Source organism: Amphiprion ocellaris, chromosome 11 (genome assembly GCF_022539595.1).
Source record: "Amphiprion ocellaris isolate individual 3 ecotype Okinawa chromosome 11, ASM2253959v1, whole genome shotgun sequence".
Taxonomy (NCBI): domain Eukaryota; kingdom Metazoa; phylum Chordata; class Actinopteri; family Pomacentridae; genus Amphiprion; species Amphiprion ocellaris.
Genome location: NC_072776.1, coordinates 10,021,136 through 10,040,034, shown reverse-complemented (window position 1 = coordinate 10,040,034; position 18,899 = coordinate 10,021,136). Strand labels below are relative to the sequence as shown.

At 38.6% G+C, this 18,899-nt stretch overlaps 2 protein-coding genes across 5 annotated transcripts in view; one reads left to right on the top strand and one right to left on the bottom strand.

The window, feature by feature from the left end:
* Positions 1–7: 7 nt before the first annotated feature.
* Positions 8–5,774, bottom strand: slc38a11 (solute carrier family 38 member 11). Its single transcript, XM_023284911.3, has 12 exons — positions 5,594–5,774; positions 5,379–5,499; positions 4,195–4,269; positions 3,956–4,090; positions 3,688–3,753; positions 3,426–3,532; positions 3,266–3,345; positions 3,075–3,145; positions 1,971–2,132; positions 1,736–1,848; positions 1,410–1,541; positions 8–1,303 (listed from the first exon to the last, which is right to left on the bottom strand). Exons 1-12 carry the CDS (start codon positions 5,603–5,605, stop codon positions 1,064–1,066), a joined length of 1,314 nt encoding a protein of 437 aa, XP_023140679.1. The 5' UTR covers positions 5,606–5,774; the 3' UTR covers positions 8–1,063.
* A 1,002-nt stretch (positions 5,775–6,776) lies between these two features.
* The window catches only part of scn1laa (sodium channel, voltage-gated, type I-like, alpha), a 29,004-nt gene continuing 16,881 nt past the window's right edge, over positions 6,777–18,899 (top strand). Inside the window, exons 1-10 of one of the 4 annotated variants that reach the window (XM_055015229.1) lie at positions 6,777–7,123; positions 10,326–10,642; positions 11,113–11,233; positions 11,413–11,500; positions 11,589–11,717; positions 12,536–12,627; positions 13,388–13,588; positions 15,530–15,593; positions 15,767–15,908; positions 18,032–18,238. In XM_055015229.1, coding sequence (XP_054871204.1) covers positions 10,379–10,642; positions 11,113–11,233; positions 11,413–11,500; positions 11,589–11,717; positions 12,536–12,627; positions 13,388–13,588; positions 15,530–15,593; positions 15,767–15,908; positions 18,032–18,238 — 1,308 coding nt within the window. In that variant the 5' untranslated portion in view covers positions 6,777–7,123; positions 10,326–10,378. The remainder of the gene's footprint in view (positions 7,124–10,325; positions 10,643–11,112; positions 11,234–11,412; positions 11,501–11,588; positions 11,718–12,535; positions 12,628–13,387; positions 13,589–15,529; positions 15,594–15,766; positions 15,909–18,031; positions 18,239–18,899) is intronic. The other 3 variants (XM_055015228.1, XM_055015231.1, XM_055015230.1) reach the window with 3 other exon arrangements.

The following is an 18,899-nucleotide window of genomic DNA, read 5'->3' as shown; positions in this document are numbered from 1 at the left end:
GTTGTTGTTTTGTACTTCCTTTTAATAAAAGCTCCATTTGTCTACAGTGACACCATGTGGCTGGATGTGGAAACGACGAATTTCCCTTCCGAGTAGATTCCCACAGTAATATATATCAAAACAGGCTAAAAAACAAAACAAAAACAAAAGAACTTCAAGAACATTAAAAATCCCATCCCACAGTATATGGCTAAATGCATGTGGACACCTCAATATCACACCAAGTTGTGTCTTACTCCAACACTATCGCTATTAATATGCTTTTCACAGCTTTCCACAAGATTTTGGAATTTTCTGCTCTCATTCAGCCTCAGGAACATTAGTGAGGCCAGAGGTCATTTATGTTCAATGGTCTGGTTAATGCAATTACATTTCATCCCTGTAGGACCTTTAAAGTCCCTCCTCAATCCCTGATTTAACCCCTACAAATCCATCTTTGTGTGTCAAAGTCACATATCTCCCCTGAAAATAATACCCTTCTGCCTTAAAGTGGCTTACATGTTGCAGTTCGAGCACACCAGCTCCACCGTGGTTCTGTACAAACACTGTAAAGCTGTTCATTGGCATGACGTGATGTGTTCGTACCGAAAGCCAATTCTAAAACAGAATAATTGTACAGACTGTCCCTCCCAGCAAAGTGAAACAACTGCCTTCTTAGATCTGTTACATATGAAACGGTGGATATCTGAATCTGTGTTTTTGAGTCAGTACATTACAGTTTCAAGGTGGAAATGCTCAGCCGCGTGACTGACTACAGTTGTGCTCCTGATGTTTCTTCCACAATATAAAAAAACACCATATGGGCTTGTTAACAAGATCAAAAACTTGATTTTCACTTGATTTTTTTTAAGGGGCCCATTGGAGAATCAAAGCTCCTGCATGATGAACCCTGCTTTATGCACCACAGACAATCATGTTGAAGTAAGGGCCTGTTGCTGTTGACGAAGGAGCAAAAAGACCTCAGTCGGATCGGGGTGTCCACATACTCATATTTTTTGCCATATAATGTAAGTGTTGTTTAAAAAAAAGATTAATACAAGTAAACATTTCACACATTTTCCTTTCATACAGGTGGTACGGTGACAGAGACATTGGCGTCTGCACAGTAGAACATCTCAACACCGTGTGAACAGTCTTGAGGGTAGAGGCCGGTCATGATCAGACCAGTGATCATGACAAACACGCCAATTAATATCAGCGCAATGGGTATCAGGTTTTCACTCTGGAACCAAGGGCCGGGTGAGAGTTTGAGGAAGCACGCAGATGGAACGATGAAGATCAGAGGCGTGGCACTCACAACACCCTGCACGGCAGAAGACAAACCCAGTCAGATACAGCTAACACTGAATTAGCATAATTAAATGAACACGTGTGGAGAGGTACACCCTGGTTGAGTAGGTGTGACTTACATTCAGCTCCAAAACAACTCCCAGACAGTCATAGGCCAAAGATATCGCTGTGCAAACTGCAACTATGAGCAATGTTATGGACACGTGTTCGGCTCTGGAGAGATCGCGACTGCAAATAACATTGGATACCACCTGAGAAAAGTGAACGTATTAGAATTTAGACAGTTTCTGCAACTGAGAAAAGTTTGTATTTACCAAGCACGCAGGAGGAAGGCCTGGGAACTGGCCACGTCTTCAGCTCAAACCTGCAGAATACCACTTTCACCCACATATGTAAACATCAAACTGTTAAATTTTCAGGTTGACCTCAAAAAAGCATCACTTACCTCTCGTGTAACAAAACACTCGAGTGGAAACGTGGTTATTATGCTGAGTCCAAAACAGAAGCGGCCAAATGTTGCCAGGTTATCATTTCGGCAATAGTTCTCAAATATGTCCCCTAAAAAACAGAAAAATTGAGATACTAAAAATGTATTTATGGCATCTAAAAATAAATAAGAGGAATACAGCAAGCTATTGGTTGCATTGGTACTTATGATATTATGCATTTTCTACTGATACCTTGTGTGTAGCCAGTGAAGGTTGAATAGCCAGCGACAGCAAACACAGCACTGACTATCAGCGCTGAGCCCACAGAGACGTGGGTGACTCGAGACCAGTTAGCCAGCGTGGGCTGCTCCAGAGAGCCGTAGATAAGGAAGCTGTTGTGGTGGCATATAAAGGCTAAAGAGACACACAGGGGCAGAATATCAGAGTTCAATTATGACAGAAAAAAGAAACTGTAAAGCAGTTTGAGATGTTTCACACCTCTGGGATTAATGAGAAACTGGGCATGTACATTCCATTTGAGCTATCCCTGTCACAGTTCAGGTAAAACATCCCAGTGTTTTCACACAAGTGTGCACACCTCTACCTGAATGTCCCAGTTAGTAGCAGTAGGAGCTATTTTTATTATAGCAAGCTGGCTAACAACACATTTTGTTAGATGCTGTGCTGTGATTTATCAAAGGCACGGCAATATTTAGACAGTGTGCCGAATGAATAGCTTTGATTAATAGCATTGATCTACTTACAATAAAGCTGCACTGCATGTCTTATGCTGAATAGGCAGAATTGTATGTTGGTCTTTGGCTCTTAGATTAGATTTGTTTGATGGTATTTAATTAAAGTGGAATTAATTGTTTTTTTTCTTTTTTGGCCGCTTTGAGGCAGAGAAACTTTTTTTAAAAAAAGAAGCTCTGACATACACATGATGCACATATCATTGCCATGAAAAGCTGTGATGACTGACATGTTGGCCAACAGTTGCCTTTACTAGAATCAAGGCAATGTAATCGTCCTGTCTGAATCATGTTTTTGGCCTGACAGCGAATGCCAGTTTAATTTTCACAGCTCTTAGCTCATTTGGTCTCCAACAGTGCCTGAAAAAATTCTCAGCCAACTAGATGTTTGACTTTTATTACCAATCACTTTGTCTGTTTAGCCCTCTGGTGCTAAGCAAGTAGCTTACAGTTGGTTTATTAGAGCGTGTTTCCTGAGAACAGCTGCCTGCTGTCATTAAAATATGTCTGGCAGTCTTCTTGGCGTTTTTTTTTGTCAAGCAATAACATACTGCTGAAAATATTCCAGGCATCTCCACCATCAGCATCATGCAGACACACTCACCGAAAGACATAACACCAACTGCCTGAATCGCATTCCACTTTGCAAATGCCCATGCATTCTCTGTGGGGATGCTAGAGAGGGACATAGACAATGAGTCATTAAGGAATACAGAACTGCATGATTATGTTTGAGTTGATTAAAAAAAAAAAACATCAGCATGGATTAGCAAAATGCAGACAGATCATTCATACATTTGGGGTCCAAGTGTAGCTGCTCTGATGACTACAATGACGAGGATGGTAAGTGTCAGCACCATTGACAGGAAGGATACCTGGTAACACATGTGGATGCTTTAAAGAGAGCTATGAAATCACCACAATACACCGATGACGGTATAATAATCCGTCTTACCTTCCCGAGCTTCTCTATGTTTCGATAAAGTGAGAGAGGCATTGTGAATAAAATAGTTGACAGCAAGATCACAAAGTGACGCTCTGCAAGTATGTGGTCTGGACCAACTGCAAACACAAGACATGTCAACACACAACATGCAAATATCATTAATTTGAACATTATAGATGTCTCTGCATCTTTTCTTTCATTTAGAAGTGTAACTGAACTGCACATAATGTTTTGTTGTAGCTTTTATTTGAGATACAACAAACTAGCATACCTCCAGGTATTCTCTGAAACACTTTGGTCAGCGTGTCCCCAGTTGTGATGTTGTAGCTGATCATAGCTGAGGGAGGAAAGTGTGGTGAATCAAATTATCCAGCAGTATTATTTCTATCAAATGTCAACAAACAGCAAAAGCAAGATCACAACAAACAGAAAGAGTAGCTACTTTACAGGCCACACAGGAAATTAAACACAACATGCTAAACAGCAACATTAAATCCTCAACTTTGGGTTCCGCTACTTGTGTACTTTAAATGATTTACCAATGAAAGGGTAAAGGAACTGCAGTCCAGACAGAATCAGGAATCCTGGGAAACCAAACGTGCTCTGAACCAGTGACTGATAGCTGCTGGTTCCTGACAGGTGTCCTCCTTTAATTAGTAAGATGATTGAGTAATCTGTGATCATACAAAAAAAACAAACACAAAAACCCATCTCTGATTATTTAATGAATTGAAAATTTCTTGTCTGTTTAAATAAATGACATATTGAGTACACCCACCTGTGATCAATCCAACAACTATCAGAAGGAGGAGGCCAAAAGGCAGGCCTGCCTGGTTCAGTGCGTATGGTAAACCTGTTAAGAATATTTAGAGGGAATATCAAACATCTCAAGAGAGCAACAAAACAGAGCACAAAAGTAGCAAAGAGCTAAGACAAATTCATGTTAAAAAAAAAAACAAGATGCGAACTTGCAAAAGCAAAAAGATTTAATCATACTAAGGTCTGTATTTTAAACACAGCAGTTTTATGTGACAGTTTGCAGATTGGCAGAAAATATAAATGAAAGATATCTGTGATGTAAAACTTCTAATAGTTCTTAAATATACATATCTATCTATCTATCTATCTATCTATCTATCTATCTATCTATCTATCTATCTATCTATCTATCTATCTATCTATCTATCTATCTATCTATCTATCTATCTATCTATATGTGATGAAAGTATATATATGTGTATGTGTGTGTGTGTGTGTGTGTGTGTGTGTGTGTGTGTGTGTATGTAGACATATGTCTACAGTGAACACAAAATCATATTTTGTGTCTCTGATTCATTCCACTTAGACTTACACAAAATAACCGAGTGCACTGTTAAAGATGCTAGTTTTGAACCTTTGTGCAGTTCTGTGGTAAATAATCAGCTGAGGCTATCACCAAAGTATTGCAAAACTTTCTCCAGGTTCCACAATAAATACACTGTAAGGACTGTTTACGACAGAATAAGAGGTAAACTGAGAGTAACACACAATGAAGTGCATTATAACTGCATGAAAGTAAACAAGTCTTTAGGCTACCGCTGTGCAGAATAACAGTATTCACATTCTGTCACAAAACATAGGTTTTAACCTGAAGGTAGATGAGACAAAAACAAGTTGGAAATCTGTTTTGCGCACATAAGTCTGATAGTTTTTGAGGCTCAAAGAGTTGAATGGGAGAAGGGGGGTAACAGGCGCTGGTCATATGATCCTGCTGCAGGACTTGAACGGTATGAAAGCTTCTACTTGTTGCACCAAATTTAGCAATCACACCTGACTATTTAACCGAATCATGTCAGAATCAGAAGTTTGAAATCAACAGTGGGAATGGAATAATCGTTCATTCAATCAACTGCATGTAATTTACTTAATTTAGGTTTCACACACTATAATACAGGTTGCTAAAATTCTGAAGTCAGCATTTACCTATTATTCCAGATCCTATAATGGAATTGATGAAATTAAACGACGCAGATATCAGAGAACTTCTTGACTCTCCAGTTGCTTTATCAGCAGGAATTAATGTGGTCCCTTCTTCATTATTCAGCTGTAAACAAAACCGAGCAAACAACAATAACAGAACCACAAACCCCACAGTGTGTTATTGAAATCCTGCACTGATAACATCACATTACACCTACCTGCTGAGCCATGCTGGAGCTGCTGCTGCTCTGGTTCCTTTGTCCTTTTAGTCTCCTCTCACATATCTGCAGTGTGACTGAAGTAGGTGAAGTTTGTAAAAATGTCTATCAGTTCGACTCAACTAAATCCTCTAAAAGCAGCTCAACAGCGCCCCTGGTCGGTGGTAGGACGAACTTGGATGAAACCTTCAGTGACAGAGAAAACAATTGATATTCAGCATTTCTATAACAAACACTAACTTTAAAAAAAACAAAACTGATTTTAACAATGAGCCAGACCAATGCAAATGTAACTACGACCGTAGACAACTAGTTTCTGACAAACGGGTTGCACTTCGACACTTGATGCCAAAAATATTTATGAAATCATGCATGAATAATGAATTTGGAATTAAAGGATTTATTAAAGGATTGTACTGACTCTGTTAAAAAGACCTTCTTGTTTAGGCACAAAAAGGAATGAGAACAGCTGTGGCCTATAGAATGAAAAAGAGAGCTTTTTTTGTCAAGTTTTTGTAGGTTTTCTTAAAAATATTAAACATTGTAAAGAGAACAGTGGCAACCACAAAGAATAAGAAACAAAACGAATAAAAAAAGATGCTTTTATGTGTTTCCATTATGCTTGTCACAAATCAAAATACATTTTTTCTTAGATATATATATTATTAGACTAATAACTTTGTTTAAACTCTCGCTGCATTACCCAAATAACATTTAGCATATTTCTATACATGGAACATTTTAGATAAAACTAACACTTCTAGAAACTTGCAGTCAGTGTATTTTTCCATTCTGGAAACTCTTAAAATTTCTAATGCTGTCTGTATCCACCAGAGGGCATCAAACTTAAAGTACTGCCTCATAATAAAGTCATCCACCCAACTTTACTGAATAGTTCCATGTATGCCAGAATATATAGAAATACAGTAGTTACATATACATGATGTGCTTATTCTGAAGTTTGATTTGTTGTTTGTTGTCTCCTTGGAAGTTTGTTTCAGTTCATGTAATGACTAAACACTTGCTCAGACGTTTAGGCTCCTACAAACTCTCTGCCACTAATGACCTGATCCACACGCACGCACACGCACACACAGGAAGCGAGAGTGAATTAATTGTTCTTGAACACGATCTGATTCCTACTTGTGGCTTTAGCTTTTAGTTTCTGAAACACACCAGATTGCAACATCTTCTTCCTTCCCGACAATCACGCACCATAACGTCCACCTCAGTGTGATCCGAGCAGCCATTCTGGCATCTCTGCGCGCACTTGGTACCCAGGAACATCCGGAAGCGCAGCACTACAGTAGTCTGTAATTCTGGCGCACGGAGGGGCGGACACAGTCTGTCTCTCTGTTGGGTTTTTTTTTTCTGTTGGAAATCGTGGAAATGAGCGACTCTGCCCTGAGAGAAGCGTCAAAGATTGTAATCGGACTTGCAAATTTATTTTGACACACTTTTCCGCACACTGAAGCTCTTCTGCGTCATTTTCCAGAGTGCTGTTCACCTGTCGAGGATGGAAAACTGACGGTGAGTTGAAATGATAGCGAATTTTGTCCCGAGTGTGCCTTTGTTAAAAGCTGAAATTGACCTTAAAAAGTTTGTTTGTTCCTATAAAAAAACTTATTAAAGTCTGAGAAAAAATATTATAGATTTTAGAATCTATCTATCTATCTATCTATCTATCTATCTATCTATCTATCTATCTATCTATCTATCTATCTATCTATCTATCTATCTATCTATCTATCTGTATACTGTTTTGTCTCTTTAAATTAAAAAAAAAGCCTGTTTCTGCCTTGGCAGTAATGGTCTGTCACATCCATAGTGTTCAATATTACCTTTTATAATAGTGTAAGTCATGGAAAACCTGAATGGAAAAAGGTGATTGATCTCCTGTACTTGATTTGGGCAAAGACTATAGAGTGCAAATTGTGGTCTACAATATATTCCAGAAGTTAATGGGCAGGGCAGCAATTATTAGCCCACACTCCATCTAAGAAGACTTCCTGCTCGCCAGACTGTCAACATCATTATTAGATTGCTGTCAATTAGAGATTAGGCTGTCCTGTTTGCCTTCTATCCAGACTGCACACATAGTGCAGCCTGCCAGGTTTGTACATAAATACATGAATTTATCCCTGATGGTAACAGCCTCTCGTCACGAGCCAGTTTGCCAACGCCCTGAACGTGGCAGGCTGAATCCTGGTTCTGTGGGCTGTAAGAGGCAGCAGCAAGCATTAGTTGTGAGCACTTAAGAGCTGTGAGTGTGTTGGTCCCTCAGGAGCTCACAGATACTGGACTGGTAGCACTCTGTATTCAGGTATGTTTAGGTTAAAGGAAGACAATTATGTAAGCATTGCTCATTAAAAGTGAATGTCTTTCTGTTTTAGTCACTGTAGTCACCCTTGTTACAGTTCTGAAGCTCACCTCGATGGGCAACATAGGAGGTGAGGATTGACTGAAATGAAGCTGTATTATTTAGCGATATTGCTGAACACCTACAGTCTTTACATGTACTGAGTAACGCACCAAAAACAACCTCAAGATCATAAATTAAACTTATGAGTGCTTTAATTTTGTATTTAAACAGTTCACATGAGTCCTTAGGTACAAAGAAACATTATCAGTCACTGCAGTTGTTTATACTCCTCATAATAGCCAGTGTTTATAAGGTTCCATGTAAGTCACGGGAGACAAAATATACAGTCCTCATGCTATTTAAATTTACATTTTCAGTACAACCTTTTCAGTACAGAATGTACAATGTGTACCTCCATCCCAAAAGCCCCTGTCCTGTCGCACTGGTTTTGTTCTGAGAAGCACTGCATTTTCAACATAGTCAGCAATTTGAAAATGCAGATATACTGATTGTCGACATGTTATTTGTATTTTGTAAAAATCGTGTCTTTATTTTATCATGCATGCGGCTCACAGAACTGTTTAGATGCCATCCTTAGTTATTGATTTCAAAAATGTGGAAATTCTGATCACACTCTATCATGTCTTGCTTCAGTTATTTTTTTCAGAATAAGGTTCAGTATTTAATGTCAGTGGAAATGTGGCTTTTTAAAATCTGTCAAAATATTACCGGAGGCACCTTACCTGACAAAGAGTCCACTTTTCTTTGAAAGCCTAGAAGCAATTAGGCTGCAGTCTGTCATAAACCATCACTTACCTCATTTAAGGAGAAGCATTCTGAGGTCAATGAAATTAAGTTTCAAAATGAGTGATGCACATTAAATATTGAAGCTGAGCTTCCGTTTGACACCATTTAAGTGTTTAATATACTTGTAGGTGGATCATGTTGCCTGAGGCCAAGGTCAGCCATCACTTGCAGCTCATCATCAGTTACATGTATGGTGCATAACAAATGCTGAACTCAATTGTTGGCGTCGTGTTCCACTGAAAGTTGGTGGGAACAAACGTGTAGGTTGGGCTGCACAAGGTTATGATGCAGACAGGTTGCAGATAAATTGAAGTGGGCCTGTTCAAAGCTTCAAAGCAGCAGCTCATATCTCAAGTTGTGTGTGATGAGTTGGGAACAGACTGACAGAGAGATGCATGCCTCTGTAGAGGTGACTCACTGCAGGATGACCTTGTGGGGTGATCATCAAATTAAGCTTTATTTAATTTAAGCTTGCAGATAGTTAACAGACAGTTTGGAGGTTTATCTTATTGTTGTTTCTCAATTGTTTATTTGTGTATTCCTCTATGCGGTATTGTTAGACTTGTATGCACTGGCTCTTAGTTTACTCTGTACTTTACTCTTCAATCATATTTTAAACAATAACAAGATGAGTTACACTGAAAATGTGCAGCTACCTGCTGTTTTTCATGTTTTGTGTCTCTACTCAGTTGTGTCTTTATTGTTTTCACAAAGGTCGTCAACATTTGACAGTGTAAATTATTTCAGTGTAAACCACAATAGAAATGAAAACCACACACAGAGACATGCAGTGTATTAAAACGCAAAGCTTCTTTCTCCATTTGTTGTTGCAATTACATCACACATGCAAAACTCAGTGCTCAGGACAGCTGATTGACCAACGTGTTTGCGATTGATCTCTTGCGTGCGATTGATCGCAGCACAACGTGTGGAAGTATTCTATTACACTGTTGCATTCAGATCAGGCAGAAACTCTCTGTGGCAGGAAACCCAGAGAAATACAGTGGAGTCTGTAGCACATTCATATTTAATACGGCATAGGTCTTCCTAACACATCACAGCAGTCAGGCCTATTAGCAGGATGGATCTTTTCCTTCCTCTGCACTATCTCGGGCTCTGAGGGAAGAGCAGACTCTTTCCATTTTGAGCGATGGTGGAGGGCTGCAAGAATCTCACCTGGAATTGATCATTGTCATGTCAGATCTTAATTCCATCTACACATGAGCAGATAATTAGATCTAATTTTAACATAGCTGGAAGGAATTTATGTGCATGACAGCCATCTGTAGGCTCATTATAGCTTGCCGCTTCCTGAAATGATGATCTCTGACCAAGGAGCAGAAACAAACCCACCTTTCTCTCCTTTCTATTTGAAGCAGTACAACTAGTTTGTGAGGAGAAGTTTGTTGTCTGAAATATAGATCATGAGCCAAAGGTGAATCATTACACAACAATCTTTCACGTACATTTTATCCACACAATAATATCAGAATGATGACAATATAACTCCGCTTTTTAAGGTGCTTAAGCCTCTACCACCTCTTGTCTGTTGTGACTCCTCAGGCCTTCCTCATGTTGGAGGCTAGCTGTTCACTCTGAAGGTGCAGGATGAAAATATGGAACAGCTGCTTGTGCCACCAGGTCCAGACAGCTTCCGCCGCTTCAGTCGTGAATCCCTCCAAGCCATCGAGAAACGGATCGCTGAGGAGAAGGCCAAGAAGCCCAAGGGAGAGAAGAGAAAACGCAATGATGAGAATGAGCTCAAACCCAGCCGTGACCTGGAGGCGGGCAAATCGCTCCCTCTCCTGTACAGGGACATTCCTGCAGGCATGGTGTCGACACCGCTGGAGGACCTGGATCCATACTACTCTAATCAGAAAGTAGGCTTGCATGATTTGAAACTTGAAGTCTGAAGACAAATTGAAAACTCTGATTACAAGAGACTCAGGATTTTGAGTTTTGTTCTATGTAAGATCTGTGCTCAGCGAATGGAGTTTGCTTAGTTGCTAAGTATGGAACAACAAGGGGTCATAGAATTATACTTTTTCTTAACTGTGTTCAGATGGAGGCATTATTTCTGGTTTGATGTTCCTCAAAAGGCTAAAGGAGACTGATATGAGGATCCTCTCATATAAAACTGCATGCAGCTTTTACCATGGCAGCGTTGTCGTCTAGCCAGAGGCCTTAAATTTTAGATGACAGGCCAGTGAAAAGGATTTTTATTAGGTTTATCAGCAGTATACAAATGTGATTAGCGACTGGCGCGCTGAAACGTGCTGTAAATAATAGGGCTAAAGGACCTTTTGGTAAGTGTTGTAAATAACCACAGGATATCTGCTTTTTCTCTCAGACTTTCATAGTATTAAACAAAGGAAAGTTCATTTTTCGCTTCAATGCCGCTCCTGCCTTGTACCTCCTGAGCCCCTTCAACCCTCTTAGAAGAATATCAATTTGGATTCTGGTACATTCATATCCTTTCATTAAGATATTCATCTCATAAGCGTAACTGGTGTTTATGTTGAGCCTGTGCTGCCTGCTGACATACGTGCAGGCAAATTTGTTTTCATTTCTGCTTTGATTGAGATGTGGTTGATTATACCAAAAGCAGCATTAATTCTACAAGAACATTCCTTGACAACTGCCTGCAAATTGTTCAGCATGGTGATCATGTGCACTATCCTCACCAACTGTGCATTTATGACACTGAGTCAACCGCCTGAATGGGCAAAGAATGTAGAGTAAGTTTTCCACGAGTTGCACATTTAATTGTAGACTTTATTACAAAGATGCTGAGCAGAGTCAAATCTGTTTCTTTTTTTCCAATAGGTACACATTTACTGCAATCTATACCTTTGAATCCCTAGTTAAAATTTTAGCTCGGGGGTTCTGTATAGGAAAATTCACCTTCCTTAGAGATCCCTGGAACTGGCTGGATTTCTGCGTCATTGTCATGGCGTAAGTACACAGTTTTAATGAATTACAGTTTGTTAAATCTGGTTGAGGTTGTGTTTTACTGGTTTCACTAACAATTAAGTTGACATATGTTACTGTTAGTAATAAATCTGAATCCTTTATTACAATAAGGTTGTTGTTAGTCTATGTTTTTCTGTACAGTCAACAAATCCCAAACCAGGACTGATTCAGAACATCTCTCAATATGCTCTACTTTCCCTACACTGTTTGTGCCTCATTTTTGTACATTTATAAGAAATGCTCACAAATATGTATTTTTTTTTTTTAAAGGCTGAGTGATTCCCTTAAACAGCTGGTAAATATAGTTTTTGACAAACATTTCTTAAACACAAGTGAATTCCACATTTGTTAGGAGCTATTTTCAGCAGTGGATTTATTCAGATTTTTGATGCACGTAAATATTTACACCAGTGTAGTGGTGATAAAGACATATGTCATTTAGTGCAATAATAATAATAATAATAAGAAGAAGAAATTTTATTTATAGGCACCTTTCAAAACACTCAAGGTCACTGTACAAAGTAATCAAAGTTGAAAGGTTACCGGCATGCAGCGGAATTATTTTGGGCCAGTGTTCACTCTTATATCAGGATTTGCAAACACAAGCATCATTTGCTAGTAATCATTGTTGGTTCTGGGTCTTTCTTTGGGATTTGTGATAATGCAAACCTTCACCAGTGTGCCTGCCTCCCTTCGTCACGCTTATTTGCCTGGTACTCTGTGTTAAATTCAGATCTTGTGGTTTCCTTCAGTCTATGCTGCATGTCAGTATTCTAAAATACTTACACTCTTTCTTGCAGGTATGTCACAGAGTTTGTACCCCTTGGCAATTTTTCTGCTGTTCGCACGTTCAGAGTGCTGAGAGCTTTCAAAGCAATTTCAGTTATTCCAGGTAAGGAGCAGCAGTGCATGCTACTCCTCTTCCTTCAGTGACCTGCCCTCCTGCAGCTCTGACCCCATTTGTTTCCCAAACTGTCACACATGCAGTATGTAACAGGGTTGTTTCAGCAATCTGAACATCCACGATCCCAAAGAAAATAGTGAGCTACTACAAAGAGAGCTGCTTCAGATGGGAGTGTTTTAATTTAGCTGTGCTCAGACATGTGCCTTCAGGCTACAGTATAACTTTTGACACCAGAAATCTTAAGCAACATATGAACCAGATGTTATCAGAAGTGAGTGCTTTATGAGACTTCAGGCAGGTGTTTCTTAGTACTTGTAGTGTTTGGCAGTGCGAAAAACTGAAATATCAATGCTCTGTTGTTACTTTAGCTTCAGTTAACCTCATCAAAATGTGTTTATATATCCTGGGGAGTAGTACTGCATGTGTGAAAAAAATTGTACAAGGTCCTCTGTAGCTCCAGATGGAGCCACAAATGATAACATCACCCCATTTCCAATCAATCTGCCAGGTGATCAAGTTAATGTATGCACCAGGTTTTGACATGAAGAGGAATGAATTAAGCTAAAAGGATATCACCGCTTCTTCTGTATTGATTTTGATCCCTTTTTACCGAAAGTGGACATTGTAATTCAGACATTGTTGAAGTAGAGCAATGATAAATTCAATGTAGTACTATCAAAGACAACACTCACTGGTTTGTATATTTGCTGTTAGTTATCACCAAACTGCCTATTTTTTTGTCTGACAGGCCTAAAGACCATCGTTGGTGCGTTGTTCCAGTCAGTGAAGAAGCTTGCTGATGTAATGATCCTCACCGTCTTCTGCTTGAGTGTCTTTGCCCTCGTAGGGTTACAACTTTTTATGGGCAATTTAATGCAAAAGTGCCTTCGGTGGCCTAGAAATGACACCGAGGAAACGGACGACTTCACTGCTTACTCACTCAATGAGGGTGAGGAGTATTTTACTGTATCTGGTCTGCTTTGCCACAAGTTGCATAGAGTCTGTATAAGAGACAACTAAGGAGTTGTGTTATTTAAAATGATTATATCCTGTATCTACACAATTGAAACTGTACAACTTCATGTAATTTTTCATTTTCTTTTATATATGGCTATATATATATGTATGTATGTATGTATGTATGTATGTATGTATGTATATATATATATATATATATATATATATATATATATATATATATATATATATGGCTATATAATATATATTATTAGGTCTACTAAATGCAGTTCCATCTAATGCGGTCAACTGTAGCACCTCTGCTACCTTAAGTATTTACACAGATATATATTTTTTGTCATCTTACTCTGTGCTACAGGACATCAGTTTAAGAGTAAATAATAGGAACTAAATTAATGTGGCAAGCCACAGCTGTTATTTAAAAGGTTTGATTTTACTTATTATTTTGAAAGAGCTGTATGGGGAATATAGCTCTTTTAAAAGACAAGTAATAGGACAGATACATACAGTGGTGGAAAAAGGTTTTCAGACACCCCATACATTTGTAAAATATTGCATTAACAATCACTCTGAAATGCACTCTTTAAGTGTAATTTTTCACTAAACAAATCCTTAAAAAAGTTAAAATTGACTGGTTCCATAGAAATGAGAAATGAGGTATTAGGTCATTTTGGTAGAATTTAATTTTTGTTAGTTTTTCTTGTAAATAAAAAAATATATAATTTGTATTTGTTTGTGTCTGTCTAATGCAGACACAACTTTTCAAGCACAAAAAAAGATTTTTTCCACAAATATTTCATGATAATATTTGAGATTGTGTAAAAATTTAAGGGTGTCCGAAAACTTTTTCCACTGCTGTATGAAATCAATCCAAATCATCACATTTCATACTTTTCAGTCAAAGGGTGAAATTTTCAAGCCAAGCAAAGCGCATCAGCAGGCATTTTATATCGTTCATGTTAGTGTTCTGTCAGGCTCTCACTGCACCCACTTTTAGCTCTTGCTTGTTGTGGGATCTCTCTCCTTTGTCTGGTGATCTGGAAGTGGAATGCAGCTCAATTAGACTGAGATCACGTGACTGACTTTGAGGATATTCCACAACTGAAAAATCCCTTCGATGGCTTTGGTGGTGTGTTTAAGATTGCTGTCATGATGAATGATGACACGTCATCTAGTGTGATTTCTGATGCGTTTGAGTGAGCATTAAACACAGACTGCAACTGTATGTTTCTGCAGTAATCCCTTTCCTTCTGTCCATAAATGCCAGGCTGCCAGTTCCATTGCCGTTCATTCATGCCCACCCTTAACTGAAGTAACTACCTGTCATATCTCTTTTAACAAAAACTGCGCTTCTTTTGAGCCTCATTATAATTTCCTTTACTTGCATGGTCACTTCTTTACTGCTCAGACAATTCCACCTAAATCTGAAAAGCAACTCTCAGTCAACTCTGTGTGTAATCCTTTGTGCATGAAATGACTGCATGCATAAAACAGACACCGATCTTTCATTACTGATGTAAACCACCTCTGATTAAATCAGGGACTTGACACTTTAGCGACATGTCCATCATTTTACTTCCAATTGAATGTCCTGAAGCACAGAGCCTGCAGAATACAATATGAAATATTAATAAGTGTCCAAATAGTGATGGGCTGGACTGTATACTGTATGTGAGGCTTTTAAAATGACCAACACCTCTCTGACACAGTCGATTTAAAATGTAAGACTACAAGCCTGACAGAAAGATGATGTATCGTGCACTCTTGTCCATTATGTTGCCGAGCTGTATTTATTAAAAGTATATATTTTTTTCTAATTCATTGTCTGGTTTAGGCTTATAAGCAACCACTGGTGACAGCCACAGTCCTTCCCACACAGAGTAACATTTTATTTTTCTTTTCTCCCTATCAGAAAATTATTATTTCCTTCCAGGCAAACGAGATCCATTGCTTTGTGGAAATGCCAGTGAAGCTGGGTAAGCAGATTACCTGCCGGCTACAAGAGGACTCGATACAATATAGAAATCATTCATTTGTTGCATTGTTCCTGTATTTAAAGTACACTGTGGTGTACAGTATACAGTAATGTGTGAATAGAGAGGAGATGGCTAACGTCTTCTGAGCTTAACAGACTTTCTGTTTCTTGCAGGCAGTGTCCAGAGGGCTTCACCTGCATGAAAATAGGGAGGAACCCAGACTATGGTTACACCAGCTTTGACTCATTCGGTTGGGCCTTCCTTGCCCTGTTTAGGCTGATGACACAGGATTACTGGGAAAACCTTTACCAGCAGGTAGGCAGTGGATAAAGGGAACAAAAAAAAAGCTTTTCTAGGTACATGACACAAACAGTATTAATTTATGTATATATAACCTCAGTAACAACTGTTTTGGTCAAGATTTAGTGTGTGTAATCTTTATGTGATAATTTGGATTCAGTCAGTTTATCAGTTTTTACAGTTTCTTGCCCCACAAGATGTTTTCATATGTAAAGATGTTAAGGTGTATTATACTTACAAGAAATAGCCACACCAGTAATGATTTTTAGTTTTCAAAATGTTGTTTTTTTCTTTTTAAATGATTGAGAAAAATACACTGAATTGCTCAAATATGGAACTCCACAGGTGAATGTGCATTTGAGCATAAAAATAATAACAGAATGATTAATTGAAAGGAAATTAGTAGGAATCTTTCAACTGGATTTAAATAGGTTTTATTTAAATCTAATTCAGAGATTCCTACCCAGTGTTTAAAGGCACCCATATAGGGCTGTGAGTGTGCAGAAGTACCTACTGAGCAGGAGTAATGAATTTTCCAGTGCTATTTATGTATATATACATTTTGTCAGTTTAAAGATCCCTCTCATCTTTAATTCAGTGATTAAGTGGTGTGACAGTGACAAGCAAGTAGAACTAAAGCTGAAATACTGGAAAGCAAAATACTGAGCTCTGGTATTTTAACAGCTGTGTTAAAAATTTAAACAAAACTGTAGTTAATCAGAGGGCTGCACAGTGGTGTAGTGGTTAGCACTTTCGCCTTGCAGCAAGAAGGTCCCTGGTTCGCGTCCCGGCTTTCCCGGGATCTTTCTGCATGGAGTTTGCATGTTCTCCCTGTGCATGCGTGGGTTTTCTCCGGGTACTCCGGCTTCCTCCCACAGTCCAAAAATATGCTGAGGTTAATTGATTACTCTAAATTGCCCGTAGGTGTGAATGTGTGAGTGCTTGTTTGTCTATATATGTAGCCCTGCGACAGACTGGCGACCTGTCTAGGGTGTCCCCTGCCTTCACCTGAGTCAGCTGGGATAGGCTCCAGCACCCCCCGCGACCCTAGTGAGGAATAAGCGGTGTATAGATAATGGATGGATGTAGTTAATCAGTGTTAATGGTACTTTCATCCAGATTTCCTGCGTTGTTCCTACTTAAGTGCCATTATGACTCTTCCTTGGTTCCTCTGGTTGGTCAGAGACGCTGAGAGAAAAACATGTTTGGTTGTAGGATGATGAAATGTGTGACCCCATGTGTGGTTCAGGATGCTGTGTTTAGGTCACTGCTTCTCTAAGTACAGAGAGAGGCGGTTCTTGCTGTGTTAAAGAGACATGAGCATTCTTCCAATACAATATTAGTAGTAAAGAGAATATACAGAGAATCCTGTTTAAACAAAACCTCTAAATGTAGTGCAGGTGCATCTTGGTCAGAGGAAAAAAAAAAGAATCCCACTGTGTCTTTAGCAAACATAGCTTGAAAGGTAGTAAATACACAAATATGTGTTCAATGAATAGGCATCTGCTTTACATTGTAGTATCAACAATTAAAGCAAACAGCAAAGCAACAAAGGTCCCATGAGGAAATCTTTCTAGTGCTGTGTGTAATTAGGTGACAGTACCATGACCATCAACAAGCTCTCTTTATGTTGAGATACTTTTATTTTTGCCCCTTTTTACAATGTTAGATAACTTTATTCAATGTTAATGTAGCTACTTAGTTAGCTGGCTTCCTAGTCAACACTGTGCTGGGTAACTGAAACAGTAGTTTGACTTGAGGGCAATGAATCTGCACACCAGACTCATCAGATTACTGACAGATTGGCTTGATGGTGTCACTGCAGCTAATTTCAGGAGTAAAACAGAATATTTAATTGAGTTAATTTGGTTTACAGAATTCCATAGATGTTTTTTTTACTCCTAAATGAGTTTAACTATTTCTTACAATATATTGGTCACATACAAATATGTGGAAGTACAGAGTCAAATATATAAATTCTGCTAAAACATAATCATAATAATATGCTTTACTTTCTCCATACACAAAGCAGACAGTTTGTCAAGTGATTTACAGAAGGAAGAAAAATAAAAATACAAAATAAATATGTCACATAAAACATATTTAGCATACCAGAACCGTGTTTATTTTCCTTCCAGACATTGCGAGCAGCCGGGAAACCCTACATGATCTTTTTCGTGCTGGTGATTTTCCTCGGCTCCTTCTACCTGGTCAACCTGATCTTGGCTGTAGTAGCGATGGCATATGAGGAGCAGAGCCAGGCCACCATAAAGGAGGAGAAGGAGAAGGAGGAGGAGTTTCAGGCCATGCTTGAGCAGCTGAAACAGCAGCAAGAGGACGCTCAGGTACGTTGACTCCCAACCAGGACAGATTCCAATAGGTTAGGATGCACCTTCTTTCCAGCACTAGAAATACATTGTTTAAAATCTTTTTTAAACTCCTGTCATGAAGAGTATACTTTAAACACAACATTCTAAGACTGCAGAACAAGAAGACTGAGCTCACGATGTCACATATATCCATAGTAGTTAACTTGTAGTTTACATTCCCACCTGCAGTATGGTAGTTTACATAATGTTTAGATGGAAGAAACAGCAAACCACTTAAACAGCATGTACATAACTGTATATATGATCTACACTGTTTCTAACTGTAGACATGACAGACATTATCTTCTGTGGTAAACTGCCACACAATTCAGAAAATTCTTTCTATGCCAATATTTTAGCAGCAAATATTGTTTCTTAAAAATAATTACCTCTGCAACCTGGTTTACTCCACAATGCTTGACTATGAATGTGAATCCATTATACTGGAAACTCTACCCATTATGAGCTCTGTTTGTGACCATAAATGTATTCATTTATGGCAGTCAGGAAGGCTCATGATGTTCTGGATTAATATTAAATCACTCTTTGACATGTCTGTGCAGATAGCAGATATATAAGAGACACTTATTGCATTTAGGAAGTCCAGTGACAAACAAAACATTAATAAAACAAAAAC

Bases quoted from the DNA above. Each gene is read 5' to 3' on its own strand.
- slc38a11 (XM_023284911.3), bottom strand. The intron at 4,091-4,194 runs GTGGGTGTACTC...GTATGATCACAG, and splicing joins AGTTGTTGGATTGATCACAG to ATTACTCAATCATCTTACTA. The intron at 3,754-3,955 runs GTAAATCATTTA...TTCCTCCCTCAG, and splicing joins GTTCCTTTACCCTTTCATTG to CTATGATCAGCTACAACATC.